The 23166-nt window shown below is 40.0% G+C and overlaps 2 protein-coding genes and 1 long non-coding RNA gene across 9 annotated transcripts in view; 2 read left to right on the top strand and 1 right to left on the bottom strand.

Annotated features, from left to right (window-relative positions):
* The first annotated feature begins 256 nt into the window (after positions 1–256).
* ZDHHC6 (zinc finger DHHC-type palmitoyltransferase 6) lies at positions 257–17492 on the top strand. 4 transcript variants are annotated; one of them, XM_019459441.2, is made up of 11 exons: positions 257–425; positions 1722–2202; positions 3951–4042; positions 5496–5655; positions 7126–7287; positions 8920–8973; positions 13476–13643; positions 14646–14687; positions 15368–15513; positions 15603–15649; positions 16879–17492. In XM_019459441.2, exons 2-11 carry the CDS (start codon positions 1936–1938, stop codon positions 16980–16982), a joined length of 1242 nt encoding a protein of 413 aa, XP_019314986.2. In that variant the 5' UTR covers positions 257–425; positions 1722–1935; the 3' UTR covers positions 16983–17492. The 4 variants fall into 4 exon arrangements, with proteins under 4 accessions (XP_019314986.2, XP_019314985.2, XP_019314987.2 ...); XM_019459440.2 differs by having other exon boundaries at positions 257–487; XM_019459442.2 differs by having other exon boundaries at positions 260–381.
* A 353-nt stretch (positions 17493–17845) lies between these two features.
* LOC128779036 (uncharacterized) lies at positions 17846–22942 on the top strand. Of its 2 annotated transcripts, XR_008424925.1 has the most exons (4): positions 17846–17988; positions 18246–18376; positions 21455–21960; positions 22785–22942. It is a non-coding gene; the product is annotated as an uncharacterized LOC128779036 (long non-coding RNA). The 2 variants fall into 2 exon arrangements; XR_008424926.1 differs by having other exon boundaries at positions 17846–18376.
* ACSL5 (acyl-CoA synthetase long chain family member 5) overlaps positions 18752–23166 on the bottom strand; it is a 43840-nt gene continuing 39425 nt past the window's right edge. For all 3 annotated transcript variants that reach the window (XM_019459438.2, XM_019459436.2, XM_019459437.2), the window contains exons 17-22: positions 22941–23057; positions 21524–21667; positions 20785–20886; positions 20234–20305; positions 19743–19889; positions 18752–19019 (exon numbers count right to left, since the gene is read on the bottom strand). In XM_019459438.2, coding sequence (XP_019314983.2) covers positions 19749–19889; positions 20234–20305; positions 20785–20886; positions 21524–21667; positions 22941–23057 — 576 coding nt within the window. In that variant the 3' untranslated portion in view covers positions 18752–19019; positions 19743–19748. The remainder of the gene's footprint in view (positions 19020–19742; positions 19890–20233; positions 20306–20784; positions 20887–21523; positions 21668–22940; positions 23058–23166) is intronic.

Raw genomic sequence — 23166 nt, 5'->3', positions numbered from 1 at the left:
GGAAATTGGCCTGCATGCGTTTTTAATTGCCCGCTCGGACTTCAAGATTTAAAAAAATTCGCTAAGGAAAAGCACTTCTATTAGTGCCCCCCAAAGCCTCCGAAAATCTGCGCGTTCTCATGGATCACTGGAAGCATTTTTGGCCCCTCCACTTTCTGGAAAGCGGCTCTGGCTCCCCAAGCTCTAGGTCCCAGGAACCTGCTTCCCGAGGGAAGTCTGATGCAGCGAACCTGCCGGAAGTGGCTGTCACGGAGACCGCGCACCGGGCGGGAGCAGCAGAGCAGCGGCGAGAGCGCTGGCGGAGAGGCAGACTGGTGGGGGCAGGTCCCGCACTCCAGCTTCTTGCAACCGGGATTTGCTTTCTGCTTGCGCTGGACTGAGGTACCCATGATGGAGTTATCCGAGGAGGAGAAAACCTGTTCCGGGTGAGCCCAGGCCGCCCCGGAAATGCGATGGCCGAGGAGCGGGCACCAAGGACCAAACTGAGGTGGGAGTCAAGGCGAGGGATGTAACCATGATTCTGGCCGTCTTCACCCCATCCGAGTGAACCCAGAATCTCCAGAATGTTGCAACCAGCCACGCTTGCCAGCATGGTCCTCCCCCGAGTGAGGATTTCTAAGCGCTCTGCTCCAGACACGGGCGGGAAACTGAGGCACAAGGCGATGGCATCTGTTGCGTGAAAGTCTTTATTACCCTGTAACTCAGCTCTTCCCTTGACTCACTGCAGTCTGGTCGGAAATACCCTTCCACCGATCTTCCGGCCCTCGCCGGCCCGCCTTCCCTGCCCCTCGCTCCAGAGGCACTTCCTCATCTTTTTTTCTCAAATACTTTAATCCGTGTTCCTTCTCTTGTGTGCCTCCAGTCACGACTTCGCACACACCTCTGTCTCCCCGGTCCGCCCCTCCCCTCCTTTCACTCTGGCTTTGCTTTCACTCGCTCGTCTCTTTACCTTTGGCCCAAATAGATCCTTATGTTGGGGTTTGGGGGCAACCGCAGGCAAATGTGTAGACCCTGCCGGGCTCATACTTGACACTTCGAGACTCGGCAAGAGGCAGTTTAGAGCTCTGTGAAAGGAATTAGGTGGTTTGGTTTCTAGTCTAGGTTCAGCTGTTACTTGTGAACTTTGTGCAATCGCTTAGCCTTTCCAAACCAATTTCCGGATTCAGTCAACCTTTAAAGCCCTGCTCCAGCTCTAAAATTCTCGGTCTCCTCCAACCACCCACTAAAGACAATCACAGTTACCTGTCAGGTTGGAAACAAAGAAATAAAAACAACTATTTTAGAATCATGTATCCAGTTTACTCGCAGTTCAGACTCGAGCCCTATTTTGGATCAGATAAAAATACAGCAAAACCTTGGATTGGGAGTAACTTGTTCTGCAAATGTTCCGCAAGAGGGGCAAACATTTCCAATACATTTTAACTCGGTAAATGAGCAATGTCTTGCAATAGGAGTAGTAGGTGATGTGGAATGTCACATGGTCACAACTGAGTCAATGGTTCTTGAAATTCGTTTTGATGTACCAGTGCTTTGGATTGCAAGCATGTTTCCAGAAGGAATTATGCTCGGAAACCAAGGTTTTACTGGCAGTTTCTTTTGCCATTTGATAAGGTACTCATTCCATAGCACATGTGAGATGCTTTTGTTTAAGTGGTTATTGGAGTTAAATATGGTATATAATAAAATTTTTTCACTGAACTTTCTCATTTTGTTTTCTCTAGATGGGGTTTCAAGCCAAGATACTGGATTCTTCTAGTTAAGATAAAGAGCTCTGAGTGTGTAACAGTGAAAATGTCATAATATGCGTTAACATCCCACAACTTGAAGGCATGACAATTAAGGAACACTCATGGACTTGTGGCACATGGAAATGTGTGCACAGAAAAAGGAAATCTGTGATTTTCTAAAAGTAGGAAGGCATTCTTCCTCACCAAAATGGGTGCATTCTGCTCAGTTATCAAGTTTGAAAATCTCCAAGAATTAAAGAGACTGTGTCACTGGGGTCCCATCATAGCCCTTGGTGTTATAGCAGTATGTTCTACGATGGCCATGATTGACTCTGTGTTGTGGTATTGGCCTTTACATACTACTGGAGGAAGCGTGAATTTCATCATGTTGATAAATTGGACTGTCATGATTCTTTATAATTACTTCAATGCCATGTTTATTGGTCCTGGCTTTGTCCCTTTGGGGTGGAAACCGGTAAGAAAAAGATCCCTTAAGATAAGGAACTCTAATGATAATCATATATTTAGTTTATGATTTACCTGCTAACCAATAATATCAAATACAACATACTTTTTGCGTTGGTAGAGACTAAGCATATTCTAATTACTGATCATTTAAAGTCAAAGAATTTATTTTGTATCTACTTGAAAATATTCATCTAAATCAGTACTTCCCAGAGAGATTTTGTTGAATACTTGTACTTCATTAAAAGGAAAGAAAAAGAAAAATGGAGGGGCTGGTGAGTCCATAGTCCTAAATTTAAGAACCACTGCATATAATTTCACAATGCAATTTGGCTAGGATCTTACAATTTCACAATGCAATTTGGCTAGGATCTTTTTTTTTCTTAATTTTTTTAAATGTTCATTTGCTTTTGAGAAAGAAAGAGAGCCTGGGTGGGGGAGGGGCAGAGAGAGAGGGAGATACAGAATCCGAAGCAGGCGCCAGGCTCTGAGCCATCAGCACAGAGCCTGATGTGGGACTCGAACTCACAAACTGCGAGATCACGTCCTCAGCCGAAGTCAGACGCCACGCAGGCGTCCCTAGGATCTTTTTTTATGTAATACGTTAACAGCCCTCAGAACTGAGAACAAGTCTTTCGAAATTGGTGACTTAAATCGTAGTTTTCAAATCAATGTTAAAATCATAACATTAGGAAGTAACAGTATGAATCAATTTATGGCTTTTTAAAAATTGTAGCAAGTTTATACTCATGAATTTCCATATTCCTTGCTGATGGGCACCACCTGGTAGCTTATTAGAAATGAAAAATCTTGGGCTCCACTCCAGACCTACGAATCAGAATCAGCATTTAACAAAATCCCCAGATGATTCTTAGGTGCATTATGTTGGAGAAACACTAGTGTTCTGTTTAAAGTGAGTACAACGATGAGTAAGATGAATTCATGTTCTGAAAAATCTTATAATTGAGGAGAGAAACCAAGGTAACTTGTGTAAGTAATTACACTATGGAAAAGAATGTGATGAGTGCTGTTGAAGCTAGAAGGAAGTGAGCCTTTTTAGCTGTGGACCTGAAAGGGGAGTGTAAATTTCCATAAATGGGAAAGAAGGCATTTCAGGCATATAGTCTGAAATAACGGACAGGTTATGTACTGCAAATAAGGCTGAAACAAAGGCAGATTCTGGAGGGCCTTAAACACATGAGGGATTTTTAGACTATAGGAAGGTATTAGAGGTTTTCAAGTGAAGCTCTGACATAATCAGAGTCATGTTGTAGGAATATTATTCTGACACTAGTTTGCATTGGAGAGAAGCTATACTACAGGACAGTAGTTAGAAATGATTGAAATAGTGCAAGGAGGGGTGGGGAACCAGATTTCCTAAAGAGTATCAGCTCTGATGTTTGAATATCCACTTCAAGATACCTGCCAAGTTGACAGCTACCTTTTTTCTGAACTCCTACAAAGATTTTGGAAAAGTAAAACCAGCTACAATCAGTGACGATGGGTTTAGGTGGAGCATGGGGAAGAGAAATGAAAAGTGACTTCTGGGTAATTGGAACAGTGATGCTGCTGTTACCAGTAATTCATTATTTAAAAGTATTTCTGCTCAGATAAAAGGGCAGGAAATAAGCAAGTTCAGATTCCATCCTTATCCCCATCCCCCATAAAATCAAACCCTACGAAAGCATTTTCATAAGGCTTAACTTATTACTTAGGATCACATATCTGATGGATTTTTGTTTGTATTTTGCTATCAAGGAAAATTCTCAGGATAGCATGTACCTCCAGTATTGTAAAGTCTGCCAAGCATACAAGGCTCCACGGTCACATCACTGCAGAAAATGTAACAGGTACTGTATGACTTTGCTACTCACTGGGGACTGATCAACGTGGTGACTGGTCTCCTGTTGTTGTTCTTTCTGTCACATCAGTCCTAGTCTTATTCTCTGCAAGGTGGCTTCTTTATAAAAAACACTGTCAAAATACTTCTGTCCATATCTCCATTGTAGTCTTAAGTTATCAATTCTGATAATAAGTAAATAATCCTCACTCTTTTTTGTTATAAGTGAAAAGCTTTTATTTATTTATTTATTTATTTATTTACTTACTTACTTACTTATTTGGAAAAATACACGTTTACTTTGCTTCTTATCCTGCCAAGAGTGAAAAGTTATGCCTCCAAGTTGTTTCTATAGGTCAGGATTAATCATGCTTGTCTTCTGTCATCTTAACTAGCTTTAAAATTGTTCTGAGTCTAAACTATAAAGGAGACCTGCTTTTTCCATTATTTTGGTTGGCTAACATTTACACTTTATCCATATCTAATAAATGAATTCAGGTGCGTATTATCACAAGTGTTTAATATAAAAAAAAAAGCAATGGAAAGAAAACTGAATCACTATAAAAAATATGAAATAAACTGGTACCTTTTTATTTTTTTAATTTAATTTCTTAATTTTTATTTTAAAGAGAGAGCAAGTGGGGGAAAGGGGCAAAGGGAGGGTGAGAAAACCTTAAGCAGCTTAATGCTCAGTGCGGAGCCTGATACAAGGCTCAATCCCAAGACCCTGGGACCATAAGCTGAGCTGAAATCAGGAGTCAGACACTCGACCGACTGTGCCACCCAGGTGCCCCTGGCACCTTTTTAAATAAACAGCTATTCCACTAATTAGAAATTTGTGATAAGAGTGTTGAGGTTTAGGAGAACGTTTGTAGCAAATAAACGTTTGGTATGAGGCCGGGAAATTTTCTTCTAGCAACAAGGGAAGGAAGCTCAGTAAGACTTTGCTTGTTATACCACACCTTATATTCCATAGTTAGTATGCTTAGCTCAGAGATTCCACATCTGAAGGATGTGGAAGGAAGGAAGGAAGGAAGTTAGTTCGTTCTAGGTCTGCTGGGTCCCATCCACCCCAGTGGAGATTTTGTGGTCTCTGTTGTACTCCGCTTCAGTCACTGCATTTCAGAGCTAGAGGTAAATCTGGAACCCATGCTTATTTCTCTATGATGAACCTCTTAGCAGGACTCCTGAATTCTTTAAGCAAACTCCCTTGTAGCAGACGTCTTTTCCTCAGAAGCTGTTACAAAGCCTGCCTTTTCTTGTGCTGTTTAGAAATTGAAAGAAGTCACTGGTCAAAATTGTTTAAAAACTCGTAAAGACTTTACTCTCTGTTCCATAGAGTATAACTCCTCTGTGACTCATAGACATGCTGGATTCCTATTTGCTTGATCTTCTGAAGACCAAAGTGATTTAAAGTAGATTGGATTTTTTGCCTCATGTGTTACGTAAATTTTTCTTGTTAGATGTGTGCTGAAGATGGACCATCACTGTCCTTGGATCAACAACTGTTGTGGTTTCCAAAATCATGCTTCGTTCACACTGTTTCTCCTTTTAGCACCGCTGGGTTGTATTCATGCTGCCTTCATTTTTGTTATGACTATGTATACCCAGCTTTATAATCGGGTAAGTGACAACGTTTGTTATAAAATCACTTATGCCAGATTAAATGGCAGTTATTATTTCAGGAGTCCCATTGGGAAATAAGATTTCTATGATTTAGGTCGGGAAACAATTTTGCTTTACCTGTGTATGAATTTCTTTAAAAAAAAAAAGTACTAAAATTTAATTTTTAAAATTAACTTAACAGAAGTCCATGGGGGAGGGGAAGGGAAAATAAAAAACAAAAAGAGGTTAGAGAGGGAGAGAGCCAAAGCATAAGAGACTCTTAAAAACTGAGAACAAACTGAGAGTTTGATGGGGGGTGGGAGGGAGGACAGGGTGGGTGATGGGTATTGAGGAGGGCACCTTTTGGGATGAGCACTGGGTGTTGTATGGAAACCAATTTGACAATAAATTTCATATTTAAAAAAAAGTACTAAAATTTAATTTTTAAAATGAGGAAAAATTATTTTGTTTTGGAAACTTACTAACTGTAGTCGAAGTTGATAATATTTTATTACTGTGTATATATAATTTATTTGATCTCACACTTTATAGCTGTGGTAAGAATAATTAGAAGAAAAGGAACAGGAAGAAAAAGACAACACTAATATTTTGTTTCCATTTGATTCGTGTGGCAAGGTGTAGTTCTTTTGTTCCAGTGCCTTGGAAGGTGCCTCATGAAGCAGGCACATGTCCTAAAATATGTAAAAGCTTTGGTTGATTTATGGGCAGGTAGTCATGAGATAAAGTTCAAGGGTCACAAATTTAAGTCCCTAAAGAAGCCTGAAAGTAAATGAGATTCATAGGTCTAATGGGACTGTGGCACCGAGAACACTTGCCCTTCACAGATGGGACAACCCATATTCAACTTCAGCCTCTTTTTAATGTTGGAAATCTAGTCCAATAATACTAGATCTTCCAGTCTTTCAGGAAAAATTAGAAAATCTGCATTTTTTTGTTTAGTGTCTCCTGATTTTTAAATGTTGGCACCTGGCTGAATATTTTAAAACATCTTGCAGGCCAGGCAATAGGCATCTGCAGGCCATATTTGGCCTGCATTTTGCCTGTTTTTAACCTCTGGTTGTGGAACATGAGGGAAGAAACAACTGAATCCTCGGCTATCTTCTTTCTGTGTAAGGTTCCTGTAAATATTGAAAAGCCAGGAGAAGATGGACGCCACAGTCACAATTTAGACTGATGACTAGTGCTGTTCATACATAGTAATGTTAGTGGGCTGTGCCCTGCGCTTTCGAGGAAATAATTAAAAACAAAAAAAGTGACATTTGAAAATAACTAAGAACGATATTGCGCATATCAATATGAGTTGAGGCCACAGTAGTAATTAGAAACAAATTGGAAATTCGTTTGCTTTTAGCCACCGCTTTAGGTTATCATTTGTTGATCTTTTCTGATCAAGTGGCTTTAAATGTTCCAGTAGCGTCTGACCCTTTATGACAACTGAATATTTCAAGTGTGTGTTTTTCTTTGTAGCTCTCCTTTGGGTGGAACACGGTAAAGATTGATATGAGTGCGGCCCGCAGAGATCCTCTTCCACTTATTCCCTTTGGATTAGCAGCATTCGCGGCCACCCTGTTTGCATTGGGATTAGCTTTAGGAACAACCATAGCTGTTGGGATGTTGTTTTTTATCCAGGTAAGTTCCTTGGTTACCTCTAGCTAAAAGTTGTCAACTTATCGGGGCTGCCTGTAATGAGAAAGAGATAAAGGCTGCATTTAAGAATGCAGCGTGAAGTGGACATTATTGTAATGTATTCCATCTAGGTAACTAATTTAACCTCTGGACTAGTCAGATAATTTTGAAGTAACTTTGCCAGCATTTCTAGGTAACTTACTTAATTTTTAGAATGTTAACTTGGGAGTCCTGTATCGCTTTATAATTGAGAAAACTCTTCTCCCATTTATGGTCTCTCTTGATCTTCACATCAACCCCCCCAGAAAGAGTTGAAGAGGAGTATTTTCCCTTCCGTACAGAAGAGTAATCAAATCACAGAAAGTGACTTAACCCAAGATCACTCACGCATGTATTCAGTAAACATAATTGGTAATACTATTTTATAACAGCATATATTTAATCATCATCATAATATAGCCAGCGTTTATTGCACACTTATTATGTGCAAGACACTGTCTTAAGGACATCACATATATTAACTCATTTAATCTCAGTAACAACCCCCTGATTTGGATGCTATTGAATGCCTACTCTGATGAATTACTCTGCTAATTTCTGAGAGTACAGTAATGAAAATGAAAAGCGTCCTGCCCCTAGGGAAGTTCACAATTATTAGTAAACATGCAACTAATACTGGGTGGTGTGAGTGTCATAGATTTATGTACAAAGTGCTGCGAGAACACAGAGGAGGAGGATGTGGCCCTGAAGAGATCACAAAGTGGTTATGATTCATTCCTTTCACCGAGTCAGTTTATTCATTAATCGAAGGCCTGCTGTAGGCCAGGTGTTGTGCTAGGCCCTAGCCTAGGAACACAAAGGGGACTCCTTGCCCACGGGTGTGTCTGTACGGACCCAGCCAGACTTCGAGGAAATGCCGAAATGCTGGACCTGAGGGCTGTGATGCATCGCCCAACCCGTTTACACGTATAGTTTTAAAATACGCCGATTTTGGTTGTACTTCATATATTCTATTAGCCTGGGATCAAATTCTTTGAAAAAATTTCCCCAGTGCCTCTCATTAAGAATCATATTAAAAATAAACTAAAAACCTGTGGTGTAAAAACCCACATCAGTGGAATTAGTCCTAGCTAGGAGGGTCAGTTAATAGAATCAAGACTGAATATATTGGGTTTTTAAGGTAAGCAGAATATCTGGTCATGTTGGGATGATAGGAGTCACTTTCATGTAATAAATAATCATAAATTTAAGGTTAATTAAAAATAGTGATAGATTTTAGTAACAAAATACACAAGTACTGATTAAGTAGATTATATCCATATTTTATTAATACTTTGGAAACCTTGATCAGAAGATAGTACTTAAAACATGAATTTTTATCAAAATAGTAGATTCAGATTTGATTATGGATTGCCGTAATCATTTTATGGAGAGGCGTTGTGGTGCAGTGCTTAAGAACAAGAACTTTAGAGTCAGATGGAGCGCAGAGTGTCTTGCTTAACCTCTGTTATCCTGGTATCTTCATCAATGGAACGGAGCAACAAAAACTATCTCCTAAGGTTACTATGAAGATGATAATCTTTAATGGACCAAAGTTTCATCATAAAATTTTACTGTTCATTATTTAATTTTCAGATGAAAATAATTCTCAGAAACAAAACTTCTATTGAATCATGGATTGAAGAAAAGGTAAATTTTAATAATTGTTTCCTCAACATCAATAAGGATTAGTTCATAGGCCAGATTAACTAATAAATGCCCGGAAGTAAAAACTTGACTGCCAGATGGCTTCCTTAAGTCATTTGCATGCCACATAAAAGGTAAATATAGGAAACATTTTCATTTATTCTTTATTTGACATAACTCCCACAGAAATCTGCTTCTCGTTCACCCTGGAGTTGGTGAAGAAGTCTAAACCACACATTAAACCATTTGGCCATTCTTTCTCAGGTTAGGGGAGAAGGCAGACCGTTTGGAAAGGAACTTCTGTCCTACCGAGGTGCCATTAAGGTGTTTTTTTTAGTGCTTTAAGACTAAAAAAACCTTATAAACCTGGATTATAGCATAGCTTGCCACAGACCTCACAACGTTTCCATTGTGATTCTGTTGTAAAAAGTCAGTCTGACTACTCCGCTCCCTGCTTAAAGCTGCTCAGAGCCTCACCATCACTGGAGCAGGGGTTACAGACCCAAATGCCTGCAGGGCCAGCCGGTAGATAACCCAGATGGCAGGAACTGGCCTGTGTACAGAGCTACCTAACAGATGAAGCTGAATGTTGCCTCAGGGGATACTCAGCCAGTATCCTGAGATCATCTCGTTGTTTTTCAAGAAAAGCAAGAGATCTGGATTTCTGTGACATCTCTTTTCTATTTTTAAATATTAGCAAGAAATTCTCATTAAAAACAAACACACTTTGTGGGCCAAATAAAACACACCAATGGGACACATTTAGCCCCTGGCAGCCAGTTTGTGGACTTGAATTTATAGCAGCAGCCCTCAGATGTTTCGGTCTCAGGACCCTTTTACATCCTGAAAATTGTTAAGGGCCCTAAAGAACTTTGGTTAGTCTGTGTAATATCGATGATTGCTATATTTTGTGTGAAAAATTGTGAAGATTTATTATTTCATTTAAAAATAACAATAATAAAGCCATTATATGTTAATAAAAATCGCATATTTTTAAAACTTAGTATATTTTCCAAAGTGAAAACTAGGGAGAAGAGTGGCATTGTTTTATATTTTTATAAATCTCTTTAATATCTGACTTAACAGAAGACAGTTTGATTCTCACATCTCCCATATTCAGTCTGTTGAGATATGTTGCTTTGATTGAAGTATATGAAGAAATTCCAGCCTGACACAGATAAGTAGATAGAAGAGGATAGGGTATTTTAATAGGCTTTTTGGATAACTGTGGATATTCTTGGATACTACATTGAAACTTGACAGGTGATAGTTCCTGAAAGGTTAGTTGCATGGGAGATGTGAAGGTACATCAGTAAACTTTGTATTTTTTTACATTTAAATGCATCAGTACATCTTGCTCTGTGAATGGACCTTTTACCCATACAAGATTTTATAGCACCAGGTTTTGGCCATTTGGAAAATACAATTTCACAGAGTTATGAAGATTTTCCAAATGGTGACACATTCATTCACATCACTACCAAGTTTATGGGGGAAGATCTTTAAATTCTGGAAAGCTTTCAAGCTCATAGTGGTGGATACAGATTTTCCAAAATTCTAATTTTCACTTGAAAGCCTTCATTTTTTCAGTTGTTTACATTGAAGTAACAGCTTGAGTTTGTTCATTTTTGAGAAAATTTCTGCCAGGTACTGACATTTCAGTAACCTTACTGTGTTTCATTATTCATTCTGTCAAGTAAAAATAGCGTTGTGTGAAAGAAGCTGGCTCCACAGCTTTTGTTAGTCCCAACTCAAACAGATGTTCTCCTTGAGACAAACACATCGGAATGCTTTATGTGCACTTTCCATCTTGTCACACAGAATATTCATAGGACATCTACTTGAGGTTGAGATTTAATAAAAAAAATAATTTTTATTGCTTCATCAGGGGCATTCTTATGTAAAACTTTTGTTTGGTTTTTTTTTTTTTTTTTTTTTTTTTAACTATGAGTATGTACCAGTGAAGAATATGATAATCACTAATACAGAGGGGGCCACTGTCTTGATTCCTGCTCAAGGTACTGGCAATTTTACCCACTATTGCAAATGTCAACACAATGAAAAAAGCAAATGACATCTTAGTATTATGATGAAAGTTGCTTGACTTTGTTGGACCCCAAGAAAAGCTCTTGGGGACTCGAAGAGGTGCGCAAAGCATACTTTGAGAACGGCGGATAGACAGGTTTAAGTCCAAGCTCCTTAGCTTATACATAATCAAACCGTTCATGTCTTCCCCTTACCTGTTTCTTCTACCGCAGTTCCCACCCCTCCCCACCCCATTGCACTCTCGATACCAACTAATACCAGAAACCACAACTTATATTTTGTACATCCTGTGCTTCTGTATCTTTCCACATGTCATTCCCTCTGCCTAGGACACTCTTGCTCCCTCTTTTTTGCCTGATTTCTTGTCCCTCAAGATTTAGCTTAGGTGCCATTTCTTCCTAAGAACCTTCCTTGACTCTCCCTACACTAGTTTAAGTACCTTGTTTGCCTTTCCCATAGCATCTATCACATACCTCTACCTTTTAACCCAGTATTGCTAGAATCCCCCCAACTTCACCGAGTGCTTCTCTTAGGCAGAGACCATGCCTCAGTCATGTTTAAACTACACTCATCCTGAGAATAGAAAAAGGAATAGATGTGAAATATAGTCTATATACAAAGTCTAGTCAAATAGTTGATCTGTACATAGGATTTCCTATATAAAGCGATTTGTATACTTCTGAAAAATCCACTTATGGACATTTTATATAAAGGCATGAATCCCAGTGAATGGATTTATCACAGAACTAAGAAGTTGAGAATTATCTACAGCTGTTTGCATTTAAAGCTTTTACTCTGAACTTACAAAGCCCTACTGAACTTCATAAAATTGAACTTCATAACTTTGAAGAACTTGAACTTCTGAACTTCATAAAATTAAACTGTATGATCATAGATGCGTATAGTGGCTTTTCATGAGATGCTTTGTAGAAAGTAAGTAAAATGTTTTCAATTCTGGAAAATAAATAAATAAATAAATAAACTACACTCATCCTTAACCACGCTTTGTTTGTTAAGAGCCGAAATCTGTTCTTTGAGACTCTTATCCGTTGTGAAGACTCTGAAGCTTTATAAAAAGAGAAAATAAATTATCCTTTACTTTTTGGGTGGGGATTTATATAGTTCAGTAGATTCATACATACATATAGCTTGACAGTTCTTTTAATTGAATTTAATTCTTTTATTGAATTAACATCAATATTACTTTATAAGTAATTGCGAGAAGTTTTCCCTAAAATACTGTCCTGTGATAATAAAATATTTCAAGGTACCATTTCTAGTTAGCATAATATATCCTGATTATATTAATAATTTTTTTTGAATGGCCAAGGCTCTTTATAGAATACCATGCTAAATTTAGAAGTTATTGTATTTGTAATATTTCTTTAAATGTTTATTTTTGAGAGAACGTTAGCGTGGGAGGGGCAGAGAGAGGGGGTGGGATCCAAAGTGGGCTCTGTGCTGACAGCAGCGAGCAAGCCCGATGTGGGGCTGGAACTCAGGAATCATGAGATCATGACCTGAGCCAAAGTCAGACGCTCAACCGACTGAGCCACCCAGGTGCCCCTAGAATGTATTTTAAAACTGCACTCTGTTGCCAAGTAAAAAATACAAATAAATGATTATATTAAGTTCATAGAAAATTTATCGAAATCACCACAACTAGAATTTATACAAATTTCAACTGGGTTTGTACGCTTATTATAGGAATAAATAATGTATCTTTGTACCACTAGGTGTCAGTGGAACTTAAGAAATTCTAAGCCAGTTTATGTCCTTCTGTTAAAGCTAACAATTAAATTTAAACAATTAATTTATGCAACCTGAATATTTAGGTATATGCATAAAATGTATGTATAAATGCATATATAAGTGAATGTATATACATGTGTGGTGGTATAAAAAATGAGAGAAGATCTGCACATATCTGCTAATTAAAAAAAAAAAGTCAGAGAACGGTGACTCCCTTGGTGCACCTGCCCTGGCCATTCCCACAGGTGTCGCTGCCACCCAGGATGCACCATTACATTGTAGAGCACCCCACGCAAGAGTTCTTCTACATAAACTCCTGCTGTTTCTTAAATCTTTTTATCAACAGCCCTTCTTTACACCTGGATCCTTTTGCTTTGCTAAACAACCAGGAGCAATGAGGATTTTTTATATGTGGAGTAAAGCTGTTAACTCTTTTAATAAGCATTTTTGAATACTTGTTCTGAAATAAGCCCTGTAAGACATTTCCTGAATGATCTACGAGGTTGGTGCTGGGTAGCAAGGTCCTCTTCAGATAAATTTGTCTATGTCTTCTGTGTACCCTAACATTACAACAAGGAGGAAGCTTTTCTAGGAGTGATACAGATGTGGGAAGAAACGTATATTACTGTCAATACTGCCAACAGTATGTTCCTTAAAGCCAGTGAAGGCAGAGGCGTTTGCCACTTTAACATCTCTGTTCCCCACAGGCTAAAGATCGAATTCAGTATTACCAACTAGATGAAGTCTTTGTTTTTCCCTATGATATGGGAAGTAGATGGAAGAACTTTAAACAGGTATTTACGTGGTCAGGGGTCCCTGAAGGAGATGGGCTCGCGTGGCCGATAAGAGAAGGCTGTCACCAGTACGACTTAACAGTGAGTATTTCTGTTCAATCTTTCCTTTCTGTCTCATTTTCTTCCTCTAGTTCCTCTTAACTCAAATGACGTTTTGTAGTAAAATAATGATTTTTTTTTTCAGTAAGGCACTAAGGTAACAGTCCTAAATCACTCCTTGTATCATGTCTTTCTGTTAATTTAAATCTCTCTTTAATTCTGCATATGTGTGAGATAAAGTCCTGATCCGTTCACTCAGTCCTATAAAATCTGGCCTACAACTGCCCTCCCAACTACTTCCTAATGGGAATCACCGTGTCCAGTCAACCCGGCTTCCTCGGTGAACTCCTTGTGCGTTCCTGCCACCTAATTCTGTCCATACTGTTTTTTCTCTCTAACATGACTTCCCTATCAGAAATAATATTAAGGTGAGTTTCAGCCCCACCTCATCGGAATTCAACACTTAACCATCTACTCTTGTATGGTGCTTGTGAAGTCTAACATTTTATTTATTTCTTAGATCTTAGACCTGTAATTTGACAAGATTCTGGCACAGAGGCCATGAGCTACCTCGATTTCCCCTACTGTGTCTCATATAGTACCATTTATTAAATTGTTGCTAAATAAGTCAAGAAAAGTGAGTCGTCATGATGACTTTTAGTCGAGACTCATGGATGAATCTCGCAGTCTGTCTGCCTTGTCTCTAAAGGATCTATGAGTCTGTGTATCATCCTCACCTCCGGGACTAGCCTAGAAGCCCCAGGAGGACAGAGAGCGCATCTCCCTGATCCCTGGGCTGTAAGGAATAGTCAGTGAGTAGTAGACACAGATGAAGATTGTAGAGGATACTGAGAAAAGAGCCCGTCAGCTCCTGCTCGCGGTCGTAGGGCCCTCTTTCCTCGCTATGAGAAACATGTGGCCTTTGAATTGTCAGCACTGTGAAGTGCTCGAAAATCAGGAGTTTGTCATGTCACTCTGATGCAGTAGATGGCAAAAGGCTGTTTTTCAACCCTGAGATCGTGTTTTTTCTTTCTGTATCTCCAGATTGAACAGTTGAAACAAAAAGCAGATAAGAGAGTCAGAAGTGTAAGTAATTTTTTGCAATGATACTAGTTTCTTTCTCCTTGTTGTCACACTCTACACTTCTGTATAGTTTTTCAAATTGCCTTTGAGTAGAAGGCAACTGTTGGCTTTTATTAAATAATATTTCCTAACATAATTGTTGAAATTTGATACAGTTCACTTTTGCTTTCACTTACATAGTTTGGACTGGCCATTTGGAGGGAATGTAGTCAATTTACATTGCCAACAGAAAAATAATTATCCTCAGTCTAGCTCGTTAGTGTGAAACCCATCCTTACACTTCTGCTGTATAATATCACGGCCACTAGCCACATGTGGCTATTTAAATTAAATAAAATCAAATAAAATATTCAGTTCCTTGGTTGAACTAGCCACATTAGAAGTGCTCAGTAGCTACACGTGTCTAGGGGCTAGCACATTGGATACCACAAATATAGAGCATTTCCGTCACTGCAGAAAGTTCTATTGGCCAGCACTGTTCTAGAATTTAATTCTTAGCTAAGTGCTTGAAATGAAAGGTAAGAAAAGCCTGGAGAACTAGAAACGTCAGTTGCCTCCTATAAAGGAACTGGGAGGGAAAGACTTGTCACCTGATACTTTGGGTCCACCTTTAACAATTTAAATTCAAACTTACAGAAATTCAGGGGTAAATGTTAGATTGTTCTTCTCATTACTGACGCCAGGTTCGGTATAGAGTAATAGAAGATTACAGTGGTGCCTGCTGTCCTTTGAATAAGGGAATCAAAACCTTTTTCACGAGTCCCTGCACTGAAGAGCCTCGAATAAGGCTACAGAGAGGGGAATTCATTTTGGCCACAAGAGGGTTACGGTAAGTGATAAAAGTAGTGAATTTCTTCTTTAATGACAAAGTTAGCATCTCTCCTAAAAAGATTAATTTTAATCTCTTAAATATTTCAGATACTGGTTGTATGGAGATAAAATTCTCGATGATTCCTTTGTAGAAGGTATGGAAATGGAAGGGGGCGTTTAATAGAAAAGACTGCTAGTAATGATTCCATATTTAACAAGAATAACCCCTAACAGTCACTTGTCACATGCATCAGGGCACATAACAGACACATCCTCAAGCAACAGAAGAGGCTTCTTATGTTATTTCTGTACAGCACTTCTATTTTTCAGGTCTTTTTAATGGTTGCCAATATTGGAGCTCATTGTCACCTGTGTGACAGGTACTTGTGGAAGTGCCACTTGCTTCATGTGTGGTATCCAAGTCCCCAGCAGCCCTCTGAGGGAGGTACTAGCATTTACCTGTCATTGGCGAGGGAGCCAAAATGCAGTGAGACTGAACACGTTGCCCAAGGCCGCCCTAAAAACAGATTAGAGCCAGGGCTCCAAGAAGTGGCCTGTGTCCCAGATGCCTGTGCCACACACTCCCCACTGTGAATGAATATTCCTATTAAGTATTAATGGAAACTGATGGATTGAAATTTTCCGTGTCTCTGATTTTATTTAAGTTTTAGAATTGTTCCTTTTTATTTTTTTTAATGTTTTTTATTTATTTTTGAGACAGCGTAAGCAGGGGAGGGGCAGCGTGAGGGGGACAGAGGATCTGAAGCAAGCTCTGTGCTGACAGCAGCAAGCCCGATGCGGGGCTCGAGCTCACGAACCGTAAGATCATGTGTGACCTGGGCCAAAGTCGGACTGAGCCACCCAGGTGCCCCTAGAATTGTTTTCTTTTTAAGTAAAGATTAATCCTGGATGCTTTCTTAAAAACACTGGGTTAACTGTTAATTAACCCCATATGACTTCTTGGGCAGCCTTGATATAAAAATTTACATGTTAGGAAAAAACCTAGAAAGGAAATTCACAGAAGCTCCAGGGACATAGTTCCCTGAAACAGATAAAGTATGACAGTGTGCCAAAAACCCCACAATCACACATGTGTAAATGAATGCCCAAACTGGGACATTCCGCCCCGACTCCCCTTAGGGGTTGTCCTAAACCACATTAGCACCTCTCCCAGGTAACAGAATTTGAGAAATAGTGATTTTCTAGCTTGTTAGAAGCATTTAAAAACCATTTTTTCCCTCAAATTATGCTTATAAAAGATGGTAAAGGGCGAAAAAAGTAACGCATAACTAAAAGCTTATTGATTTGGAGTAATAGGACTTATGGGACTCAGCAATATCATTGCCGTGGATCTATTTCACCTCAATTTTATTTTCTTCCTCAGGTGTTTCAAGGATACGAGGCTGGTTCCCTAGAAACTGTGTGGAGAAGTGTCCCTGTGATGCTGAAACAGATCAAGCCCCAGAGGGCGAGAAGAAAAATAGATAGCTACGGTTATACTAAAATTATTCTTTAAGTCCTCTCCATTACTTGAAAACTGTACAGATTACTAAAGAATTATGCAATGAGCCTACTCTGGTTAAGGTGTTCTTTTCCTCAAAGGTGCCCTAGTGCCATAATCTAAATATTTTTATTACATTTTGAAATGGAGAAGCCATTCTGCATATGCCTTTGAATTCTTACCCCTTTTGCCACCTCTTCCTCTCCCCAAAAGGAAAAACACTTCACCCAAGTAAGTCAGTTGCATTTTCTCTAGGACTTTTTTTATGCGCTGCACACTACGGACCTCACCTGCAGATACAGTTCCCCCTTTGCCAGGAGCATCTGCATGTGATGCTTTTATCCTGTTTGCCCCTCAGTTGACATTTCTTATGTGATATTCTAGATACTATAGAACATAATATGTAAGATTCAATATAAGCTTAAATTTTATTACCTGTCTTTTAATAATGCAGATTTTGTCAAATCAAATAAAGATCAATGGATGTTCTGTATAAATCTAGTTTTTACTAGTTTCTTTTGGCTGACTAAAAAGGTTTGTCTTAGTTCTTTATGGAAAAACTTCTTTACAACCATGTGAAAAATTTGCACGTTTGAGCTGCTCATTCATTAAGCGAACCCTATTAATGGCATATTGAGATCACAGCATTCTAGGAAACTTTCAACCTAGTGAGCTCCAGCTGCTCATGTGTGCTTGAATCTATCGAAGCCGGAAGCTTATGTGACTGGTAGGACCTAAGCTGGTGGATTTGGATGCTTAAAGTTGGGCTTGTCTAACACAAGTAGAATTATAGAAGTCACCTACTCTGATACTAATTATTTCCAAGGCAGGGAATTTGAGCTCTGGGCGGGGGATCAGGCATGTAACAGCACTTGGGAAAGGGCACTTGGCAGTGAATAAAACATGACTCTGTCCCATTCTAGTGATAGGTGGGGAGGTGGACAGAGAAGCAAAACCTGCATCACATGGAGCCATTGATTATGAAGAAAGCGGGTAAGATGGTCTGATGGAAGGGACCCGAAGCAGTTGAGGGGACAATCATGTGCCTCTGGGAGCAGCTTGCGTTTCAAGCAGAGGGAATAGCCAGAACAACAGGCGGGGATGTGCCTGGCATGTTTGAGGAATGGGAAGGCAGCCAGTGTGGTTTAGTTGGAATCAGTGAGTTGGGAGTAGGAGAAGAGGTCAAGGAGGTGATAGGAGCCAGGCCATGGAGGGACCTGTAAGTTAATTCTTGCCTTCCTTTGTTTCAGATACTCAAGAACAGACATTCAGCTTTTCTGGGCTCAGGGTCTAGAAAGACCATCCAGGAACATTCTTCTTACCTCCAGTTAGAGGACAGAAAGGAGCACTGTTCAAGTCTACTTAGAACACAACAAAGATGGTAAAAGATGAAATGATGAATTATGTGCTTGGTTGGAGTTGGGACCCGGCTGGTATTTATTTTATTACTCATAGCTGTGGGATGAGAAGGCCTGGTTCTCTAGACATTGCCTTCAGTAGCCACCAATCCTGGTTGCATACAAGAATCACCTAGGGACCCTTTGAAAATCCCAATGCCCAGGCTGTACCCCAGACCATTTCAGTCAGAATCCTTAGGGAGGCAACCAGCCATTATTAGTATCTCTTTAAACCCCTCAGGGAATTCTAGTGTGCAGCCCAGTTTGGGAGCCACTAGCTTACTTGACTGTTAAGCGGTCCTTGTCTAAGACTGATTCTGATTCTCATCACGGTCCGTGAGGAAGCACACCCCACAATGTAAGTGTTTGCAGTGGTTTATTTTAAAGACTTTACAAGTGGAAGCAACACGTGTTGTCTGAGGGTGAGGTACAGCAGGAACTGGAGTCCAGTAAAGATCAGTCAGTTCCTTCCCAGAAGATAAGCCTGTTGTGAAGGCCTCATGCTTGTCCATAGGCCTTTGTTCCCAGTTCAGGAGGCTTTTCCTCAGTGCTAGCTTCATTTACTGGAAAAGTGCACTTGACGTAAGTTTAAACTCCTTCCCCTGTAGCTTCCGGCTCAGCAGCAAACTGTAAAGAACAGATTTAGTCACCAGATACTACTGGAGAGAACACTTCATGAACATTCTTTTTGGACAGGTTACAGGCCCACTTTTTTTTAATTCTCCCCAGTCAGAGAAACCGGTAAGTTTAGGAAATGTTCAGTATGATCACACTTCCCTTCTGTTGACAGATGTTAGTATACACAGAAGTACATAGGAGTTTGTCTCTTAATATTAGTTATAAGAAAAGGTTGATTAAAAATTTCAGTGGTTTTGTGGAATCGTTAGAAAACATGAATTACAAACCACTTTTGAGAGCTTACAGGTCTCTTAATTTGAACATCGGAAGACCTAAGTGTTGGGACTGTCAACAAGTTAGGCTTACTGTAAAACCGTGAGGAAGAAGTCATTTTGGCTCTTGAACTAGTGGTCACTTAGGCTAGAGATCGTGGGGGAGGGACAAAGAATGACAAATGGGCCTTGAATAAAAGTATGCTGATAAAAGTAGACCCAAAACCTAAATGTCAGCAATATTTAAGATGGAAAGGACAAATTTGTGTAGTTCAGGGCTGAGCTTTTACATGATAAGTCTCTCAATATTTTTTAAAAGCCCCAAAACTATGGTTTTTCTTAATTTAGTAGGTAAAATAATAGGAGGAAAGACAAAAAATGAACATAAGATTAGTATTTATCCATAGTCCATACTCCTACAAGGCAGGCTACCGCTGAGCCCCGTCCAGCTGCCAAGTACCTTACCCTACTCCTGGATATTTTCATACAGGCTATTGATTTGGGTTTGAAAGTACTTGGCAAGCTCTCCGCGCTTTGCTTTCAATGTTGGGGTCAAGAGCCCATTTTCAATGGAAAATGGGTCTGGATGAAGAAAGATGCTTTTGACCTGGAAGAGAAGATACACACACACATGTTTATTAGTAATTCAGACTTTTCTGCAGAGACTTCTGCATGCTATGTGAAGAACTTTATAAAAGTGGGGTTGATGAAGTAAGGATAAAGACAACAGTAACGCATGCCCATTCCCAAACTGATAATTTGGGAAACGAGAGGGGAGAACGGATAATTGACAGCAAAAAGGACTCTACACTGCCATTTGTATTTAATGCATTAATGGTACAAAATCTCAAATCAATTCCTTGGGAACTACATTAAAACCCCGTTATACATGCAAACTTTAGAACTTTCTAGTGTGACTTGAGATAACTAGACAACTTCAGTAGTACATACCTGTTCAAAGGATTTAAGACCACTTTCTCTCCCAATTTTCTGCAAGTCTTCTAAAATGGCTTTATTTATAACCTAAGAAGAGAAAACAAGCTTAAAGCACGGCTATTTGAAAAAGAGACCACAAGAAAGGCTAAGCGTGAACCAACTCAAAATGCGTACAAAAGGTCATCAGGGTAAAAGCAGGATATAGGTGTATGTATGTACAAGCACATTTTATGCTTAATAATGCTCAAAAGACTAATGAGAAGGAAAGGCAAATCTAAATGTTAGCAGATTTTCTCTGGATGGTATTTTTTGATTCTCTATTCTCCACATTCATACTTTAAAAAGAATAGAGGGTTTTTGTTGTCGTTTGTTTTTAACTCCCCATCCCATCCTATCCTCCTATCTAATAAAACCAGTCAATTTCAGCTACAGCCACCTATCCTAAGTTCAAGAACAGCCAGTTCTTCCAGAGAGGATGGCATCATTGGTGCCTGAGTTGGTGGGGCCTTTACTCTCCCACGGTGGGCCCCGTGGGTATGCATAGAACTTTCTTAAGCAAGACTTACTTGGTTTTTGCACAGTTCTTCAAAGGAGCCTTTAACCCCAAGTTTGGCTGCAAAGGAGGGCAGCACTTCTGGGTCAGGAACCACCACTCCCACTAAGGAGGACTGTGGAAGGCAAACCAGGAACAAGAACATGTGAGAGCTAGGATAGCGGTGGCCCACAGTGGATGACAACAGCAGGATTATATCTTTGGAATAGATACTTCCCAAGACCTCAGCTCAATATAGTGTCCAACTCTTTTCTCACCATACATTTAAAACCTTCATGGAACTCGGATCCCATTTTCCTACTCAATATCTTTTTACAAAAATGTTCTATTCGATATCGATTACTCAAAAAGAAACTGTTCAGCCTGAAGCCTAAAGCATCTCTGGCCTCTTTGCCAACCCTTGCTCACTCCCCAAAAGCTAAGTTTACACACGGTATATACAGTTTGTAGCTCTAGAGGAACTCCCACTGTAGTGGGAACTAAGTGTGACATGGGGCTGTTTCTTATCAAATGACTACCCATTGGTGCAACCATGACAACAGATGCCATCTGTTTACAGATGCCATCATAGTTAGACCATTTTTGTTTTTTACATTGTATTGCCTTATTTGAGGGTTGAACTGTGGCTTCATTTCTTCGGTTTTATAAACTCAAATCTTTTCATCCTAAACCCATTTATACAGATTTCCTGTAGCTACAAGAACCGGCATGGCCTGTGCCTGAAAATGGCTAATGTTAAAACAGTATATTACCCGTAAGCTATCCCCGTGCACAAAAACTTGCAACACCGGTCTACTCCTGATGTAGATATTTTCTATCTTCTCTGGAGCAATGTATTCTCCTTGGGCCAGCTTGAAAATGTTCTTTTTACGGTCAATGATCTTCAGAGTTCCATTCTATACGAAACAGAAAACAGCATCAGTGTTTTTGAGCCCCAGAAACGATGTCAGCGTAGAGGGGGAAGAAGTCACAGGTATTTTCCTTCTACATCTTGACTTCACTACAGACTTTTGAGCAAGCTTTCATTTCTCTTTTTTGGCTTTGGGGAAAGGGGAGGGGAGCAGCTTCCAGCAATAACCTATAGTGTTATGTCCTTGTGGAGGGTCCACGTGCAACCTCGGAAAACATCCCCAGGACCTGCTGAAGTTGTGTAAATGGTTGCCTCATCTAATGAAGAAGCTTTGCAGCTGTGAGTTTCCAAATAACGTAATTTTCAATTATTCCATTTCCAGAACTCTCAGGAATAGGGAAGGACTTATCTTTTTAAGACAAAATTTTTTTTAATGTTTATTCATTTTCGAGAGAGAGAGCATGAGCGGGGAAGGGGCAGAGAGAGGGAGATACAGAATTTGAAGCAGGCTCCAGGCTCTGAGCTGTCAGTACAGAGCCCAACTCAGGGCTTGAACCCACAAACTGGGAGATCGTGACCTGAGCCAAAGTTGGATGCTTAACCAACTGAGCCACCCAGGCACCCTGTGGGAAGGAGTTATCTTTCTTAAGACTTTTGAATTAGTTAGATCTCCCCCTCCTTGACTCCCTTCCATGTATCCCTCCTGTTAGATCCTGGAGCAGGCTAAGATAGCTTCATGGTGCTAATCAAGTCAATTATTGTGCTTCGTGAGACTGAAGCAGGGCTGGCGAAGGCTCTCTGACCAGCCACCAGAGGTCATGCGCAGCTTCATTTCTCTGAGCTTATTGGCCTGAGGAGCTTAGGGTCTTAGGGATTTAAATTGTAGAACTGGGCAAGTGGCAAATACAATCCACATGATCACACTCTAAGTAGGACAACAGACTGAACCAACCATGGAACCATCAAGGAGGTTGACTCCAGAAATTAGCCATCAAGTCAGCCTAACAGACATCATCTGGAAGTGACTAATAAGGCTCAGCCTTCGGTAGTGTGAGGGACTTTCTCAGAATTATATTTTTGGTCCATGGGAGAGCTGGGTCTAGAACAACAGATCTCCCACCTGCCAGCCTAGGTTCTTCAACTGTATTTTCTTCTCTTTATAGTATGAGGATGCCACAGCCGGGTAGGATTCAGACGTAACTCCTCTAAGCTGCCTCAGCTGATTAATCTACTCATATCTCTGCCTGTCTTGCTTATAAGCAGGTAATTCTCTTCAGTCCAACGACAGAGGCTCCTGGCAATTTTGAAGAAGCACCCACCGGGAGCCAACGACCAATGTCTCCTGTGTGAAGCCAGCCGTCCTCATCCAGAACCTCCTTGGTCTTCTCAGGGTCCTTCAGGTATCCTTGGAATACATTGCTGCCCTTGATGCAGATCTGCACATAAGACAGCACAAGCTGGTAACAGTGGGAAAGGCTGCAACTCCCAACAGAGGCACTTCACAAAACGCCTGCTCCCACCTCCAATCATTTGATGGTTTCCACT

The sequence above is a fragment of the Panthera pardus genome, unplaced genomic scaffold, assembly GCF_024362965.1.
Source record: "Panthera pardus isolate Hobbes unplaced genomic scaffold, ASM2436296v1 HiC_scaffold_22, whole genome shotgun sequence".
Classification (NCBI taxonomy): domain Eukaryota; kingdom Metazoa; phylum Chordata; class Mammalia; order Carnivora; family Felidae; genus Panthera; species Panthera pardus.
This window is presented reverse-complemented; position numbering and strand designations above follow the sequence as displayed.